We start from the raw sequence: 17,371 nt of genomic DNA, 5'->3' as shown, positions 1-17,371 counted from the left end.
ATATTTTATCCTGTATATTTACAATAGCAAAATGTGGAAAAAATCATATTTCGTAATAGTTTTTAAAATATTTGATTTTTCGTAAGCTAGTCCTGCCTATGGTTGCGCACACTGCAAAATTAAAAAAAATAATTATTTTCAAGCCTAAACGTTAAAAGGTATTACTAATCTTCAATATGCGCAATTATAGAAAGGTTTTTAGGTTGAAAATAAACAAAAACAAATATTTCGGAAATAAGTTTGTCACCTTATGTTCGAGTTCTTTTGTTTCTTCTTCCGAGATATGTTCTGTACTTCCGAAACACCCGGTATACACATTGGTCGTTAATCATTTATCTTTCCTAACTACACGTTCAACTTAGACAAGTCAACTTAGATAATAACCGTAGAAGTAAGGGAGGTCTTGACGATTGAAAGCCAGATGGTTTAATCAATCATTTTATTAAACAAATTTCGAATCAGCCGAGTGACGCTGCTTCAAATAATAAAACAACATTTCAAACGTGTCCTCTGTCAGTTGCCTCAAACTCGTCATCACTCTCCTGTCATCATCTCCATGAACTCTGAAAGAAAAAAAGCAAAAACCATGTATAATAAAACACTGCTAAATTTGAAAAATAAAAAAAATTAAAAGTATGATATGAATTATTATTTGCATTAAAAAAAAAGATTGTAAATCGCTGCACGGTTCGAGCACTTTTATATGTATTCGTTTTTGTTAAAAATATTATATGTATATTATATGTATATTATATGTATACGTTTTTGTTAAAAATATAAAAAATATAAAAATAGTGTATTGCACACTTAAAACATAATATATCAGAATTAAATTAATGGAGAAAGAGAAGTACTCGTAAAGGAGTTAAATATAAATTGGTGACAAAATTGATGGGTAACGTAATCCTCGAATGCAATATTTATTCGTCAGAGAGTTGAGTTTTGCAAGAGCGTAATGGAATGAGAGCGATCGAGAGGAACTGAAAGCAAGTGAGAAACAGTACGAAATGGACGAAGCATTAGATACTGCCTGGTGCAGTAATGCTCGTTTAAATTTCAATAGAGTTATCTCGACTAAATTTCAACTACCCATCCCCACCACTCCTCCACTACTCAGTGCCACGAGTTGAGCGTAATCCGATTTTATGAACAAAGACGGTGAACAGATACAGCAAGAGTAAGCGAGAAAAAAATAGCGTGCCAAAAAACAAAAAATCGACTAAAGGGTATCGACTAAAGTTCGAGTCCAATTACAAAAATTTTAATTTCTACATTTTTCACTTCATCTTCGCAATAAAGATGTAGACAGATTTGTGAGATTCTCCCGATTAAAATGAGTCCAAACACGGCATAGATTGGAAAAATTTTACTACTATTTTATTATTTTCACCATCTGATATATTAAATTCGTTATTAATAAAGTTCGTCCGATTTATATCGTGTTTGGACTCATATTTATCAGGAAAATCTCGCTAATCGATCGATAATATTATTAGAGAGATAAGATGAAAAATGACAAAATTTTAATCTTTGTTATTGTAGTTCTCTCTTATTCTTTCTCAGAACAATTTCTAAAAGAAAGTCGTTATCTTCGCGATAATTTCAATGCTAATCGTTTTGATACTTAAACTTAAACTTTGTTACCCAAACTTAAACGAGCATTACTGCTCGTTTGTCTCATTCTCCGTTCGCTCTCACTTCCTTTCGCTCACGCTCATTCCATCTCACTCCCACCTTCGGCAAGAAAGAAGGGAGAAACCATAGCTCTAGAATCGTATCCCCTCTCCAGTACATAGCACGCGCTAAGACAAAGTGGACACTTATCCCAAGCTCTGCATTTGTTAGTTACTTCCACGTTTTATAAAAAATAAATGTAATTGTACCACTCGATGCATCATAAAATTATTTTTAACGTACTCTCAGAACTGTTAAGTGTGCAAAATTAATTCTCAATTCCTAAATTAATTTAACTGCAGTACTTGTTTAAACTAAATTTAAATAAGTTTTAGAATCTATTTAAAATTAATTTAGAATAAACTTATTCACTCTAAATCTTTTTCCGTTAGGGTAGAATTCCTCAAGCTTCAATAAATAATGTAATAATAATAAATAAATGTTTAAGACTATTTTTAAACTAATTCAGAGTAAACTTAATGACTCTAAATTTTTGTCCCATCACCTTAGGGTAGAATTTCCCAAGCTTTTCGAATCAAACAAATATCAGATTATCTCAGATTACCAGAATACCTCTCAAATACTCGAATCGATCAACGATTTACAAGAAGATAGAGTAGTGAGTGTACACACCGTCGAAGTCGACCGTGCCTGAACCGTCGGTATCGATTTCAGCTATTATACCGTCGAGATCGGCGCTGGTCAGTTTGTCGTCGAGCGCTGCGAGGATTTCTTTCAACGTGGCCGTCGTGATGTAACCGTTTCCTTCGCGATCGTACAGACGAAAGGCTTCCTTCAGTTCTTCTTGCATCGCTTCGGCGTCCTCCTCCTCTAAAAATCGGCCAGCGATTCTACAGAACCCGTCGAAATTCACCTTGCCCGTTCCCTCGGGGTCATTCTCCTCGATGATCGAGTTCAACTCGGCGTCATCGAACAGCTGACCCATTGTGTTCAATATCGTCGAGATTTTCAACGTATCGATGAAGCCACTCTTCGTCGTGTCGAACATCTGGAACGCCTTCCGCATCACGGCCATCTTCTGCTCGTCTTCCTCCTGCGAATGGAATGCAAAACAAAATTAGGCAGCGATTTATTACTTTTCTAAAAAGTAAAACATTAACAATATATTATAAAAATGATTAAAGTATAATTCTTACGATATTTTGCAAAAATGATTAAAATATAATTTTTACAATATTTTATAAAAAAAAAATAAGAAAAAAGTTCAATTACTTTTTTTAAAAGTATCGGTAAGAAGTCCAACTACATTTCTAAAAAGTGTAAGTAAATAGTATAACTACTTTTTTAAAAAGTATAAAAGTATAATTTTTGCAATATTTCGTAAAAAAAATATAATAAATAACAAGTGTAATTATTTTTGGAAAAATAATCGCGAGCAAAAATGACACCATAGGCATTCTTAGCGGTATTAAAGTTTTGGAGAGAAAATCAAATTTTCGCGAACTATGTGGAAAGTAAAGTTTTAAAATAGTGAATTTTATTTATTTATCCGTAACGTAGCACCCTCATCTACCCCTACCTTATTACAGCCCTAATCGCGATAATCGGTATCATCGATCGAGTAATCGTGCCTGTAACTTCATCGTAAACTATGATCGCAATCAGCGATCATTAATTAGTCATTCCTAATCATTCGATGAAATATCACTTAAGTTTTTACTACAATGGAACTAGTTATCTTGTTCAGACCTGGTCACATTTGGAATATTACACATAACACGTTATCTTATATTGCAGTTATCTCGTTCTTGATTCAATTACGAAGTTTGTTTTCATGGAATAATTTTGAAAATAACACTCGTGGATTTGAAATAACGAAATGTTTACGGAATAGTACAGATATGTCTCAACATTTTTCAGATAACGAAATTATAAATCTTTTCGTGCCGTTAAAATGTACACATTATGTTACGATCAGAAGAAAACCAGAAATTAGTATAACAAAGGTCAATTAGTATTTTGCATATCCATTATGTGCATTTATAACTTCAAACACGCAAATCGATTATAATTTGTATTAATTACAAAATAGATAGTATCCAACAGGTATTTAAACAAACTTTACTAGTATTCTGCGTATCAAAAATGATTAACTTTTTATTTGCAAACGAAAAATAAATTTTTATTTCAATCAAAGTTTGTTTAAATAAATTCGTAGAAAAATTAATTATACAAATTAATATAAATGATATATTAAATATAATTTGGGGTAATAATGGAAATAGAAAATTTATTCGTCAAAATATCACAATGTTCTTGGTGGTTGTTTGATAATGATAAAAGATAAGTTTCACTGGAAACAAGCACCCTTAATATCTTTGCTATTGTTTCGTGTATACCTTCAAATGTCCTCTAGACCTTTAGCCACATAAAAATGAACCCTGCGGTATTGCGTTCCACTCACAGTTATACGATTTTCAAACACAAAGTTTCGTATTATTTAATCTCTCCAAGTGACCTAACACGTACCGGTAACGTTTAATTTTTTAATTATTTTGAAAACTGTATAATGGAAGAAATCACTAAAATTGTAAATTTAATTATTCATTACTAAATTTCTCAACGATACGTTATATAATATTTAAATCGTACCATAATGTATATTTCTCTGTACTGCTACACGTTACTTTTGTTCGATACTCTATTTTAATATAGCATACAATTCTAATGCAATAAAGACGTATTATTATTATTATATAACACTGCAATATTGTCACAAGATCGATAGATATCGTGGGTTGACATCAATTTCAATTTCTGTTTATTTTGAACAAAATAATTTGTCCCTGAAGAGATCGAAACAACGAAGACATCATAGTTGCTCGGTTCTGGTGAGTCAACCTCTACGTCACAAACAATGTGTTCTTTTCTACCATTAAAACCACCGTCAAGAATTATCGCGATATCTGCGCTGGTTTCCGAGACATTGACTCGTCTCAAGTCACACGACTCACCCTGTACAACGCGTGGCATTTAAATCACGATTTTCTGCATGGTCAGACTGCGACACGTTTAAGAATCGATCACTTTTATCGATTAAAGTCACCTCGAATAACTTTCTATGCATAATCTCACGAATCTTTTGCGAAACGGATGAAACATTGTATCGACGATATCGCGAACTTGGGATGAGGAATCGATTAGAATCAAATGTATCCGCGACTCTTACCATGGCGACGGTTTTCTCTCACGACGGACGATGGACACCTGAAGCGCCGCGGCTTTTCCGTCCCGGTATAAAGACATCCTCCGCGTCTGGTAAACCAGCTAGAAAACCGGTGGGCGCAAAAATAGAGCGGCCCGACGAAAAATGAAATATGTTATAAGTGGGTCCCTCCGCAATGTCGGAAGGCCGCCGGTAAATCATACGAGATCGCGCCGAGACTCCTTCGGTGAGTGCACGCAGCAGACTTCGAGATATCGTCGAATCGCGTCATCGAATGTTTTCGATACAGTTGAAACTTTTCTATTCGTCTGGAACGTGTTTTCTCGAATCTGTTCGATCTATCCAGATTTCCGTTCGATAGTTTTAAGAAACGAAACATTGAAATCGGATATAAGATTTGTGTATCGAGTTCATTCATGAAAAAGCTTGAAAAAAAATTGACCTGGTATTTACAGTATCTTGGCAGACGACGGGGTTAACCTCTTCGGTCCAGAATATTTTTCTTCGAATAAAAAAGACATTCTTTGCGCGACTCAAGTTATTTAGGGTTCGAAATTTATCGAAATAAATATAATTGAATCAAAAAATTACAATACACATACGCGAATTTGAATAGTTACGATATTATTTATTGATAATATACATCATATTGATTCATTTTTAATGTAAAGGTTCATTTAAACCTAAACTAACACATTTTAGATTACAGATAAAAGGTTTATGCAAAGAACGAATACGATTTTGTATATAAAGTGTGACACGTTTCGCGATAAAAATATTATTTTAAATGCTCTTGGTTGCAACGTCTCCCTTATGATCCTCTATATTGCATTACTGCTAAACTATAACTATTTGTAATACTTTCTGACAGATGTCGCTAATTGTCGCGAACACTCTTAGAGATCAATCGCGGGTATATGATATTTTTTAAATTTTAAGATATCAATTACTTTGTATTAGAAGTAATTTCCAAGTCCACGTTCATTATAATATACAGCAGCTCCGAAGTGGTACGACAAAACTGACAACATTTGCTATAATAGTTTTGTCGTAGCGTTCTTCCGAGAACGGATGTGAACAGCGATTTACTCGTACCGAGTTTCCCGTAAATCTATCCATCGTTCGCGCAAATGGTTATAAATTCTTACACGATAACAACGCGGATCTGCGCACAATATTCGGACACGTCGCTGTTCTTAGATCATCCGCCTACTCGTTGCAAACCATTACAACACGTTCTACCTGGCTTGCGGGACCGATAAAAATATAACGAGTCCTCGGACTCTTTGAGAACGATTCATCAACGAATCACGCGTTTTCCAGACATGAGAAAATAGGTCGGAGGCCGTTTTCCGACACTGAGCTGTAGATTGAGGCGGCGCAGACGTCCGATCAACATCGGATTCTGTGGTAGTCGTTCGACTCCATAAGCATCCCAAGAATGCTCATAGCAATGTCATGTCGACATAAATTATATTTTCACCGTGATGATGATTGATGGTATTTAAGCGGTGGACAATTATTATTTATTTCAACTTATGACAGAGAAATTCGTCAAATTGTCTATTCTTTTTTTCCGCATAATTTATCGTAAACTTTATTGCCCTTGAAATATAATTGACTCTTTAACATACGATAGGTTAGAATGAAGTTAAAGTAACATCCTCGCTCGTATGATTTAATTCAGTTTCTGTCACAAAAAATCATATATTCTTTTTTCATACGCGAAAAAATATTGACTATAAAATTGAATCGATTTTGCAATCAAGTTTTTGTTACAAGAAATGCTTCAATTCGTTACATCTTCTATTCTGCACAATTTGTATGCAAAATCTCGAAATTTGATCGATTTTCTAACTCTCGACGTTGTGCTTGTAAAGCGTCAAGTTCGACATGTTATAGTAGCTGTCTGGCATACTACTATTTCATTTTGTAATGTGCGATTAAATTGAATTGCCAAACACAAGATGCATAAATAAAGAATTTATTGCAATGTTTAATGATGTTATTTTACATTGCATTTGAAGCTTACAATTTCGATATTAAGTTAATCCGGTGTTACCTTGAATGTAATCATATGCTTAGGTCACATTCTTTTTATGGACGTCAATTTATCTCCACTCCACCAGTTACGTAACAAATAGTTTACCCCATTAGTTGAGAGTTAAAATAGCTAAGAACGACACAAGATAGAGTACTACCAAACACTATTATTCAAAAAATTATCGAATGAAATTAAAATGTTATAAATCGCCATATAGTAGAAAATAAATAATAATGTAACGACTAGATTTTTTTATTTATTAGAAATTCTCGTTTAATGGCATTAATTAAACTATTAAACCCTACGAGAAAATTATCAAATAACAATATAATTTTATACTTATTGTATGATTTAATATTTGCAAAATTTCTGTTACCAATGATGCAGCAACATATTAGAAAGATAAACATGATTGATGTTCTTTCAAAGTCATACTTTTTGAAATTCGAAAATCATTAATGCCATCGAAAAGACACCAACATTTTCTGAAGCATCTATTTGGAACGTCAGGTTTCCCGACACGAATTTTTGCACTCAAGGTCACTTGAAGGTCATCTTACTATAAAGTTACCAAATTCGCCTTGACATTAAACTAAACTGTTGTATACAAATTATCGCGTACTTCTATATATGAAAAACATCGATGACCTCCAAAGCTCGGAAAATATAATTTCAAAACAAACGATCTTCCTAACTGTAACATTTACATCCTTTTAACGCAGACATTTTGTTACATCATTGAGTCTAACAAAAACCTTTTTGACGATGATATTTGTTGATTCATACTGTAGATTGTGGACAAAAATATTCGCACAGAAACGCAACATGCTTATAATGTTCCTAACCTCAAAGGATAAGCCCCCGTGTTTCAACCACACCGGGTCTATAAATAATGTTAGGTAATCAATCACATGCTGCGGTTTGGTACAAGATTTTCATTTCGGGAGTCGTAGGAGTTTTGAATGTTTGTATTCGTTCCGTTTTCATTCAGACGATCTTCATTCCTAGGCGACGGGGGCGCGTGTGAAGACTAGCCAACAGATACGTTGTACGTAAATTTGTCTCGTTAGAAATATTTTCGGTGCCAGCTCATCATCATCATCATCATCGTCGTTGTCGTCGTCGTCGTCGCCCTAGGTGATGTTCACCAAGCGTTCTCCCGCCCCCTTTCGTCGATCCTCGCCGAGCGGAGTGACAACGGCGTTTCGGGTGTGCAAAGGCAATTACGTTCTGGTGCCAAGTTCTGAAAATCACTGCTCCCTTGGCAAGAGTTCGCGTCGGAAGCCGACTCGTTAGAGAGGCATGCGGATGCCGCCCCCGGTGGCACAGTGTCTCGAAATTGTCGTTCTACAAAAATTTAATTTGTTTAATAGTACTGCCTTTTTTATTTTTACCGGCCATATGGACACCCTTTGTTCACATGTCCGCGGTGGAATAATTTGATATTCTACGAAGGTTAAAATAAGTTAGTCCGAGAATATGTGCGTAATTATTCGAGTCTACTTGGATATATTACATTAAACTACATATAAAAAATTTTAGATAGAGTTGTTCAGAAACAAGTGCATCATTATTTAAGTTTGTTTAGATATGTTAGGTTATCCCATAAGACATTTCAAGTCTAGTGATTCGAGAGCAGGTGCAGGGATTATCAGAGTCTATTTGGATATTCTAGGTTAGCCCATAAACAACGTGGTTCTTTAACAGTCTCCGTCCAGGTGGAAATATATAAATTCTACAAAACTGTAAATAGAGTCATTCGATAACCGCAATGTGTTATATGAGGGTATGTATTCGCATATACGGGGTGTCACAGAAATAAGTGATCAAACTATTGAAACTTTTCTTCAAGATGAAGAAGGTCGTTCAGTCATGCGTGCCAAGTCCTAAAACACTTCCTGTCTGCAGTGAAGTCTTTAAAAAATTGTAAATGTAATTGTGAATACCATTAAAATGATCTTTCAAATTATCAAACACTTTCAAACCAGTCTCATACAAAAAATTATTAAATACATTTCAAATTCTAAACTCTTTTCTTTTGTAACGCTTAGTATACTTATGTATGCGAACCAATGAAAGCCATATTACGTAGGGGATGATTTAATAGACATTAAAATACATAAATGTAGATATAAATGCAAACATAAATGCCGATAAATGAAGAGAAAATATTTGATACATCTAATAAAAGAAAAATTAAACGTGCAATTCATTCGAATTCCGAATATTTCGTATAAACTAGAAGCATTGCGTCGTAAGTCGAATAATAGCTTAGTTTATATAACAAAGCCCTCTGCTATGTAGCATGATTCTGTTCCGATCTACGTGCAGTCAACGTGGGTGGTAATGCATCGTTAATAGCAGAAAATGCGTTTTGATTCGAAATCTATGAAATTAACCGTGACTTTTGCCAGCACGAATGCGATACTTTAAATTGTTCCTCTTGATCGTGTCGAGATGAAATTACGAATTGCTTGAAATATTAAGCGTCAAGAAACGCCTTGTCGATCTCAGACGACCCGTATCAATGGGATTCTTCCTTCTAGTTCGTAGCTCGTCATCTCGTTGGCCCCCTGCCATGCTTCCTAATATAGTGCGCTCGCGACGCCCTTCCATGTCGGTTTTTTACCTGTTATTATAAAATTGAATTTAATTCTTATTGTCACATATTAGTTAACCAAAGCAGAAAAAGATGACACAATTCTATATTTAATTCGCCTTAAAAAATTTACCACAATTGTACATAATGAATAAGACAATATGCCACATAATTAATGATCTATAGTAATGTTAATTTTTAATGTCTTATTACACGTTTAAAGAAAACTACTTAGTTTCTACCTACTCCTACGATTTGTATTCGAAAAACCAATCAAGAAAAATTTGAATTTCTTGAAGAAACGTCTCAATGTTCGTCGGCAAAGAAATTTCTTGCACAAAAATAATTAAGCTGATCTCAGTCGGTAAACGTGCATACAAAATTCGAAAACGCAAAGCTTTATGGATATCGCATAGAACGACTTTCAGCAACATTAAGCCGATGAAAGGATTCTAAATAGATGGATAGGAAAGCGTGAAACCGACCATAGGGTCTTAAAGGATCGCATTGCGGAACGCTCAAGTTAGAAGGGGGCAAGCTCCCCGTCGTACACTATATATATACATATATATATATATATATATACATACATATATTATACACACATGTACGTTATGTATCATATATATGTATGTCAGCAAGGTAGTGTGTTCGCGGATCGTGCGTGCAGAAGCGCTGAAATATTAATCACATTACGGATGTTTTTGCCGGAGTGACGCGCGCTTAATAGACGGGACCGATTATCGAGATGTCACGGATGTATGAGCGTAGCGAGAATGGAAGTCCGTGCTAAATACGGACCGCGCGACTTGCAAATAAGTAGCGCCGATGGACGCGGCCATGTTTTCTGGTAGCAGAAATCTTACCCATTAATAATTCGTTAATCGTCGACCACGAAGTGGAGCGTACAGAATGCCGAAATGCGATGTGAAGGCGAGATATCTACCAGCTACACTTGCCTGGACAGTCCTCCTCAGCACCACGACATTATTCTTCTGTTTCCCGTAAGTTCCCACGCACGTCTGTCCTCCTCTCTCGTGAGAGGCCGCAACGGTTTGCCCTCCTGTTTTCATTCTTCAAACTTTGCTCCAGTTTGTTGATACACGCGTCCCAATGTGTCAATTCGTTTTATATTTTTTAGATGCCAGTATTATGTGTTCCGATGGGGAACGTGGGTACCTGCGGTTCAAGGAGTCATCACCTTTTTTGTATTGGCAAATTTTACGCTAGCAACTTTCATGGATCCAGGCATCATACCGAAAGGTATGGTAATATATAAAATCATAGTAGCATTGAACATATATGTCAAGAATAATTTGTTAAAGTACACAATTTTCCTTTGAAGCACCTTCTGACGAAGATCGAGACGATGATTTTCGTGCTCCCTTATACAAAAGTGTAGACATCAATGGTATTACAGTTCGCATGAAATGGTGCGTCACTTGCAAGTTTTATAGACCTCCGCGTTGTTCACATTGCAGCGTTTGTAATCAATGCATCGAGGTTTGTAACTCATATAATTCAACAATTTCGAAACAAAGGAATTTAATACTTCTTAATATTTTCAGACTTTTGATCATCACTGCCCATGGGTGAACAACTGCATCGGTAGGAGGAACTACAGATTCTTTTTTTTCTTTCTTTTATCGCTCAGTTTCCATATGCTCAGTATATTTGGACTTTGCCTGTATTTTGTATTGGAGCGCAAGCAACAGCTGGGTGAAGTGGACACAATTGTCGCGTATCCTTTTCTTTTAAATTAATTAAAAGAAAGGTGTAAATACTCTAACATCGATTTCAGTTACGGTTTTTTTTTTATCACGATTCACGACTTTACATTGTATAATCCTTAAATTTTTCAATAGACTTGTGCTCATGGGAGTGGTTACACTCTTGTTCATTCCAATTGTTGGACTGACTGGCTTTCACGTAGTACTTGTTTCCAGAGGACGTACAACAAATGAACAGATAACGGGTAAATTTCATGGAGGCTACAATCCCTTTTCCCGTGGTTGCTTACACAATTGCTGCTATACGCATTTTGGACCCCAATATCCCAGGTAACGTGCCAAATAATTGTGAATTGTAAATACAAGTGGAATTATCGAATAATCAAGAAATTTGTATCGTTTCAGTTTAATTAAGCCTGAAAAGTATTCAGGGAAACGACGCGGCGCTTGCACATCTGAGATATCGACTATAGGCAGTGAGAACCAGGTAAAAACCTACATGGATAGCAGCAATGGTGTTAGAAATGCCAGTTCAAATGCTTACAATAAGGTAAGAGCTAGTGCAACTTCGCTTGATACTTCTGACACTACGTACGAGAAGATTTTACAACTGTAAATAGCACTTCCTCTCTAGCATGGAAATTTGGAGCTTCCTCGATGTGCATTTACCAGCTGTATGTAGCAGTGCCATTCACTCGGCTTCCAAAACTTCCTTCCCTTGGCTTCAAAGCTTTAGTAGAATGTATATGTGTATTGTAAATTGCAAGTTATAGTAGATACACTGGTATATTTAAAAGCCACTTTTTGCACGGTTTTATAATATTCATGCCTTCATTTATTAATTCTAAGTTTATTTATTTAGACAACAATATCAAGCAACGATTCTTACTATCTGTAACACCCTGTTCACAATGGTGGAAAGATGCAGTCACTGTCTGCTTAGTTCCTTGCCCCTTACCCATCCTGGTTAAACGTCAGTATCCTTAAGAGATGTGCATTATATATACGTATACGTATATGTATATATAATAGTATGTTATAACAATTCAATAACATATATTGAACGATTGTTACAATGAAAGTAATATCACGTGTTTTATTATTTTCAGTTGTCTCCAGGACGAGATGGATCGGACACGGATATGGAGCCTACTGCATCTCAGTCTGCAGATTGCGAGCCCACACCTCCGCTGCAAAGACACGGCTCTAAAAGCAACTTCTTCCTGCCACCTGTGGAGAACAACGAATCTCCCAGGCATCCTCCATCGTCGCAACACCGCCATCCAATGCAGTACACTAGAGGCAGCCCTCACCCAAGACCAAGGTAACAGAAACAACAACAGCAAATGGCGTTACGTTTGCTAATGTCTTTTCTAATACACATAAGGTACGTTGTCACTACCTATAGGGGAATGAACGGCTCTCGAAGCCACACGCCTGACCCATTATCGCCGGAAGTAAGCGGATCGCCCGCCACAGCTTCCCAAAGAGGTCAAGGTCAGGGGGGTGCTAGTCCAACGACACAACGGATTAAAGCTATTGGAGTACCGACTCCGCTTGCCATTTCCAGTCCTATGCGCAGGTATACTATGCTCTCCGTCTTAAAAAAAATGAATAGTACAAATTATAACGGATATAATAAACGTAACGTATATCTCGAGAAAAGGTCTGCAAGTATAGTAAAATGTACAATCTTGCGTGATATAAAAGTTAACGAGATATTCCGTTATATTACGTGGAGCACTTGAGATTACTTTTTGGAATATTAAATTTCTTAGATGTACTAATTTACTTTTTTTTTTCTTTTTGTAATTATACCCCGCGACGTTTTCACAATGCACAAGATATTTGTTTCTACGTAGAGAGCAAGAGGGAAGCGCCACATTAGTAAATAGTTATATTGCATTTATCGAGCACGCTGCAAATACAAAGTGAACTTGTTGACTTCCTTTATTCGATGTTCCTGTTTGCTACCTTTCGATATGATGTGAAGCCTGTTTACTTCGGACTCCCTGTATCCCTCACTACGAACACCTCACTCTTGCTCTTATTCTTTTCTTCCTGTTACTCTCACCACTATCTCTCTTTCTGTCTCTCTCTGTCTCTCTCACCTTCCGAATGACGAAGGAACGTACGATAGAAAATGTAAAAAAAAAAAAAGTGAGAAAGAAACCGTTGCGCGACGTAGATCACGTTAATATCGTAGAGAATTAGTTTCTCTGCATGTATATATTACAAGATATGTGGTATATAGATAAGTTTGTGTCCCACTGCAGGGGGTGGTAACTGCAAGGAGCTGCTTTCTACCATCATGTTGCAACCTACTGCAGGTAAACACGAACTTCATCCTACGAGGACATATCGTAGTTTAAAGTTACGCTTTCTTGCATATATTACATACATATATATATAAAAAAGAGAAGCATACATACTCGAATCTATATATATATATGTACATATATGTATATATATGTACACATATATGTACACACATGCACACATTTTCGCGCGTGCATACACATACATATATACATATATATATACATATATATACACACATATATCTACACACGTATCAATCGTTCAACACGCAAGTATAAACGTCCACATATGTATTTCCTAGGTTTCGCTATACCTTTTTACGTTTTCTTGGATAGATGCTAATTTTATAACAGGAATGATGCGCTGTTCTCTCTCTCTCTCCTGTATGTCTCGCCAGAGCCGTATTTGTATGGCTACAATGCTCAGCACTCGCATACATACATACATAGATACATATATATGCATATATATCTATCTATCTATCTATATACATTCATCTTGGTTCACTGTACCGTGCATTTGTCAATTATTAAGATACATCAAAATCCATGTACCATTAAAGCCCGTGTACCAATGTGACTTTGTCTCTGTTACAGATCGAACCCAGGTACGCCGACGCAGGTTCGTCGGCCTGATTTTATAGGAGTGAACGACGCGCCGACCTATTATGATGTACAGCAGGGAAACAATGCCGTTGTCGGTGCCGCTAGCGGCGCCGTCGTGACCGGTTACAGCCCTCAGCGGCGTTTCCTATCGGAAAGCGAGCTGGTACGGCAGGGTGTCGACCACTCGTACTCGAGAACCAATAACACTGTCGATAATATCCGCGAGCTGGCCGGTTCGCCCCAGCGCGGTGTCTACATGTGGAAGGACAACTCACCGGGCAGCTATCCCGTACCGCCGGGAACGACGAACGCGACCACGACTACTACACACCAGTCGCCCTCGCAGCGTCCACCGCCACCGTACGACTACTACCGTTCGAATCCCACGAGTCCCACGCAACAGTTGTACGCGAACGCGCCCAGGGCGGCTTACCATCCGGCGATGAGGGGCGGTGTACCGGTCTTTCCACCGCACCAATCGCCTCAAGTGAAGCGAAAAGCCGCCATGGTGACGCCCACCACGCCCACGTCGGGGGACGCGCGACGCAGACCGATGTCTTTCGTTAGAGCATTGGAGATGACGGACTCCATGGAGATGGTGTCAGCGCCAAACGACAATAGATCGCAACGACCTACGACACCCACGCCGGACCGGGCCAGTGTCTATGACATGAACTATGAGATATCCGTATAGCCCAGCTTTACGGTCTCCGCACCATCCTGCGGCTGGACGGAGATTGTACAAGAATTGCCGACATTACGCGTCTCCCGCTCCAAAGAGGAAAGAACAGCGTACGCCGCTTACGAGATATCCGTCTGAATTCATGTACCGCGCGAACGTCTTCTCGATACAACTAGACGTTCCACGTCGACACGATATTAACCCGGCCGTAGTATCGTTTAAGTTCTTCCGGTCCAAGTACTGATTCACAATACATACATATACATATATAAAGAGACATACGTACATAAACACGTGCGCGAGCGCGCACGCGCAACCTCACACGATACATCACAACACAACACACGTATACATACGCTCTGTTGAGATCACGTGGAACGATGCTAATCGTTCTTCTGAAGGAACAAAAGGACATCGATACGTAAGAAAAAGTTTGGTCCTCGTTATAGACAATGGTATGTTCGAATGTATCCAATGTGGAATTGTAAACAATAGACGATCGTCCTCGGGTAACCAGAGATATTGGTGCCCGGTTATTTTCCATTGCGAAACCGCTGACACGGAAAATTGTATTTAGATCTCGCTTCGCGTTGAACACACGGAAACAGGGAACGTATTAGTTTCGGTTCAACGCGAAGTTTGTTGTCGGCGCAAGACTGTCATGTCACGTTATTAGCAATATTTTTGTTCGTTTAGTCGTTGTTCGAAAAGAGAAACGTTAGATTCGATGTACACGAAATAAAACGTGTTCGTGTATCTCTTGGGGTTGGGGAGGGGGGGGTGGGGTGGGGTGGGTGGGTGGGTGGGTGACGGGGGGTAACAGAGGCGTTCGGACCGATTGACGATCGAAGTAATCGAGTCACGAAACTGTCATCGAAAGTAAATCCGAACGCGTAGAGGTACAATCGCTAAGCGGTACTCTTGCTGCTGTTGCTAATGATGATGATGATCGAGCTTGTCTCGCTTGGCGGAAAACAATTCTATTTTTTAGTACACAGTAAGGTCAGTTTAGATTTTTATACCCTGACGTCGTGACTCAATTTCTAGAAGCGCAGCATCGGTTCATTATACCGTTCCTTTCGTTTTGCTCTTCTTTATCGACCGCATGATTTGACGTGTAACAAAGAACATAGGGATTATTCTTGCGTGAATCTCGGGACTTGATTCTGATCGCGGCAGTGTCTCATCTTTTCTTTTTGGAAGGTAAGGAGGGAATCAACAGGATCAAAATCGAGTCTCGCTTTGGTATAGTCTCCTATCTTCATTGATGCGAGAAGAGTTCGTGTCCAGTTAATAAAAAAAGTTACTTAATCGATTTAAGTCATTATCAGGATAGAATAACGAATTCTGTGTAAAATAATCGTGAAATGTGTAGCAAATTTTTAATATACATATATTTAACAATATTTATACGTAAATAATAAATATAAGACTTTATAATGATTTCACTTGTTTGTTATGAATGATGATTTTATCGATGTGACCACTAATAACAATCGATTGATTTTTACAAGTAAAACAAGAAACGTATAGTTAAAGGAATACACGAAAGAGACGAGTGAGTGAATGCGGAAAGGAAGCGAATGCATGTGATGGATGTATACCATGAGAATTCTTAAAGTATTAGACGAAGAAACAGAAATAAACAGATCAGTGTTTCAAATGTTTACAGTGACGGATGACCCGCTCGGTAATAGAAGAGAAACAAAAGCAACCAAACATATACGAGAACAATGGACTTTGTTAAAAAAAAAAGAAAAAAAAACGAAAGAAAAGGGGGAATACAATTTTGTAACATATACATTGCATAAATTTATTGGTATATCTACCGCTACTGTTAAGTTTGTAATATACCCCGCTTTTAAAAATTGCATGACGGTTTCTGTATTATGTATTTGTATGCGAGACCAATATTACCAATTTATGCAGGCTTAATGACTAATTGCGTAAGGTAATCGTAAAATAATTGCGTGCCCATTCTATCTTGTGACGAATCGATAATCGAATTATTATTGTTAAATAGTACACATATCGTTCAGCTAGAGACGGCTTATCGAACATCGAATATTTTCCAAGCTAAAAAGGAAGCATTTTTCTCGACGGGAGTCCTCGACAGGTATTTGGTAAACAAAAGAGAAATACGCTGCTATCGTTAGAAATATTTCTTCCAACACTATCTGTTTTTTTTTTGGCTACATATATTCTTTTTCTTCTTTGTAACGAGCTGTGCCAAAACAGGAAAACATACAATTTTCCATATTCCACTCCGATCATGTAGTTTTACATAAAAAGTACTTTGACAAAATAAAACAAAGGACTGGTACAACATTCAAATAAATTGGTTTAGAGCAATTATGTGTAAGGTGTGACGAATGTTTAGTGTTTATAATTCGGTGTACTTGTACATAAATATTGCTCGTTATTATCACTTAAATGTACATACATATACATTTCGGTACTTACGTATCGCTGCAGCAATCTACAGAAATAAAACTCATTAAATACAATTTGAGAGTACTATAACTACA

General features: G+C 37.2%; 2 protein-coding genes and 1 long non-coding RNA gene across 8 annotated transcripts; 1 reads left to right on the top strand and 2 right to left on the bottom strand.

Annotated features, from left to right (window-relative positions):
* Nucleotides 1-424: 424 nt before the first annotated feature.
* Tpnc25d (Troponin C at 25D) lies at nucleotides 425-5,017 on the bottom strand. Its single transcript, XM_076311173.1, has 3 exons — nucleotides 4,865-5,017; nucleotides 2,308-2,728; nucleotides 425-563 (listed from the first exon to the last, which is right to left on the bottom strand). The coding sequence occupies exons 1-3, from the start codon at nucleotides 4,865-4,867 to the stop codon at nucleotides 535-537; spliced, it is 453 nt and encodes a 150-aa protein (XP_076167288.1). The 5' UTR covers nucleotides 4,868-5,017; the 3' UTR covers nucleotides 425-534.
* Nucleotides 5,018-5,339: 322 nt separating this feature from the next.
* Nucleotides 5,340-15,156, bottom strand: LOC143146677 (uncharacterized). 5 transcript variants are annotated; one of them, XR_012992048.1, is made up of 5 exons: nucleotides 13,870-15,149; nucleotides 12,637-12,834; nucleotides 10,371-12,530; nucleotides 9,334-9,534; nucleotides 5,340-8,252 (listed from the first exon to the last, which is right to left on the bottom strand). It is a non-coding gene; the product is annotated as an uncharacterized LOC143146677 (long non-coding RNA). The 5 variants fall into 5 exon arrangements; XR_012992047.1 differs by having other exon boundaries at nucleotides 9,305-9,534; nucleotides 13,870-15,147; XR_012992046.1 differs by lacking the exon at nucleotides 5,340-8,252 and having other exon boundaries at nucleotides 8,259-9,534; nucleotides 10,371-11,964; nucleotides 12,124-12,530; nucleotides 13,870-15,154.
* On the top strand, nucleotides 10,128-15,611 carry Zdhhc8 (zinc finger DHHC-type containing 8). 2 transcript variants are annotated; one of them, XM_076311172.1, is made up of 9 exons: nucleotides 10,128-10,508; nucleotides 10,646-10,767; nucleotides 10,850-11,007; nucleotides 11,073-11,245; nucleotides 11,370-11,564; nucleotides 11,640-11,784; nucleotides 12,344-12,558; nucleotides 12,643-12,816; nucleotides 14,153-15,611. In XM_076311172.1, the coding sequence occupies exons 1-9, from the start codon at nucleotides 10,417-10,419 to the stop codon at nucleotides 14,853-14,855; spliced, it is 1,977 nt and encodes a 658-aa protein (XP_076167287.1). In that variant the 5' UTR covers nucleotides 10,128-10,416; the 3' UTR covers nucleotides 14,856-15,611. The 2 variants fall into 2 exon arrangements, with proteins under 2 accessions (XP_076167287.1, XP_076167286.1); XM_076311171.1 differs by having other exon boundaries at nucleotides 12,622-12,816.
* Nucleotides 15,612-17,371: the final 1,760 nt, after the last annotated feature.

This window comes from Ptiloglossa arizonensis, chromosome 5, assembly GCF_051014685.1.
Source record: "Ptiloglossa arizonensis isolate GNS036 chromosome 5, iyPtiAriz1_principal, whole genome shotgun sequence".
NCBI lineage: Eukaryota > Metazoa > Arthropoda > Insecta > Hymenoptera > Colletidae > Ptiloglossa > Ptiloglossa arizonensis.
This window is presented reverse-complemented; position numbering and strand designations above follow the sequence as displayed.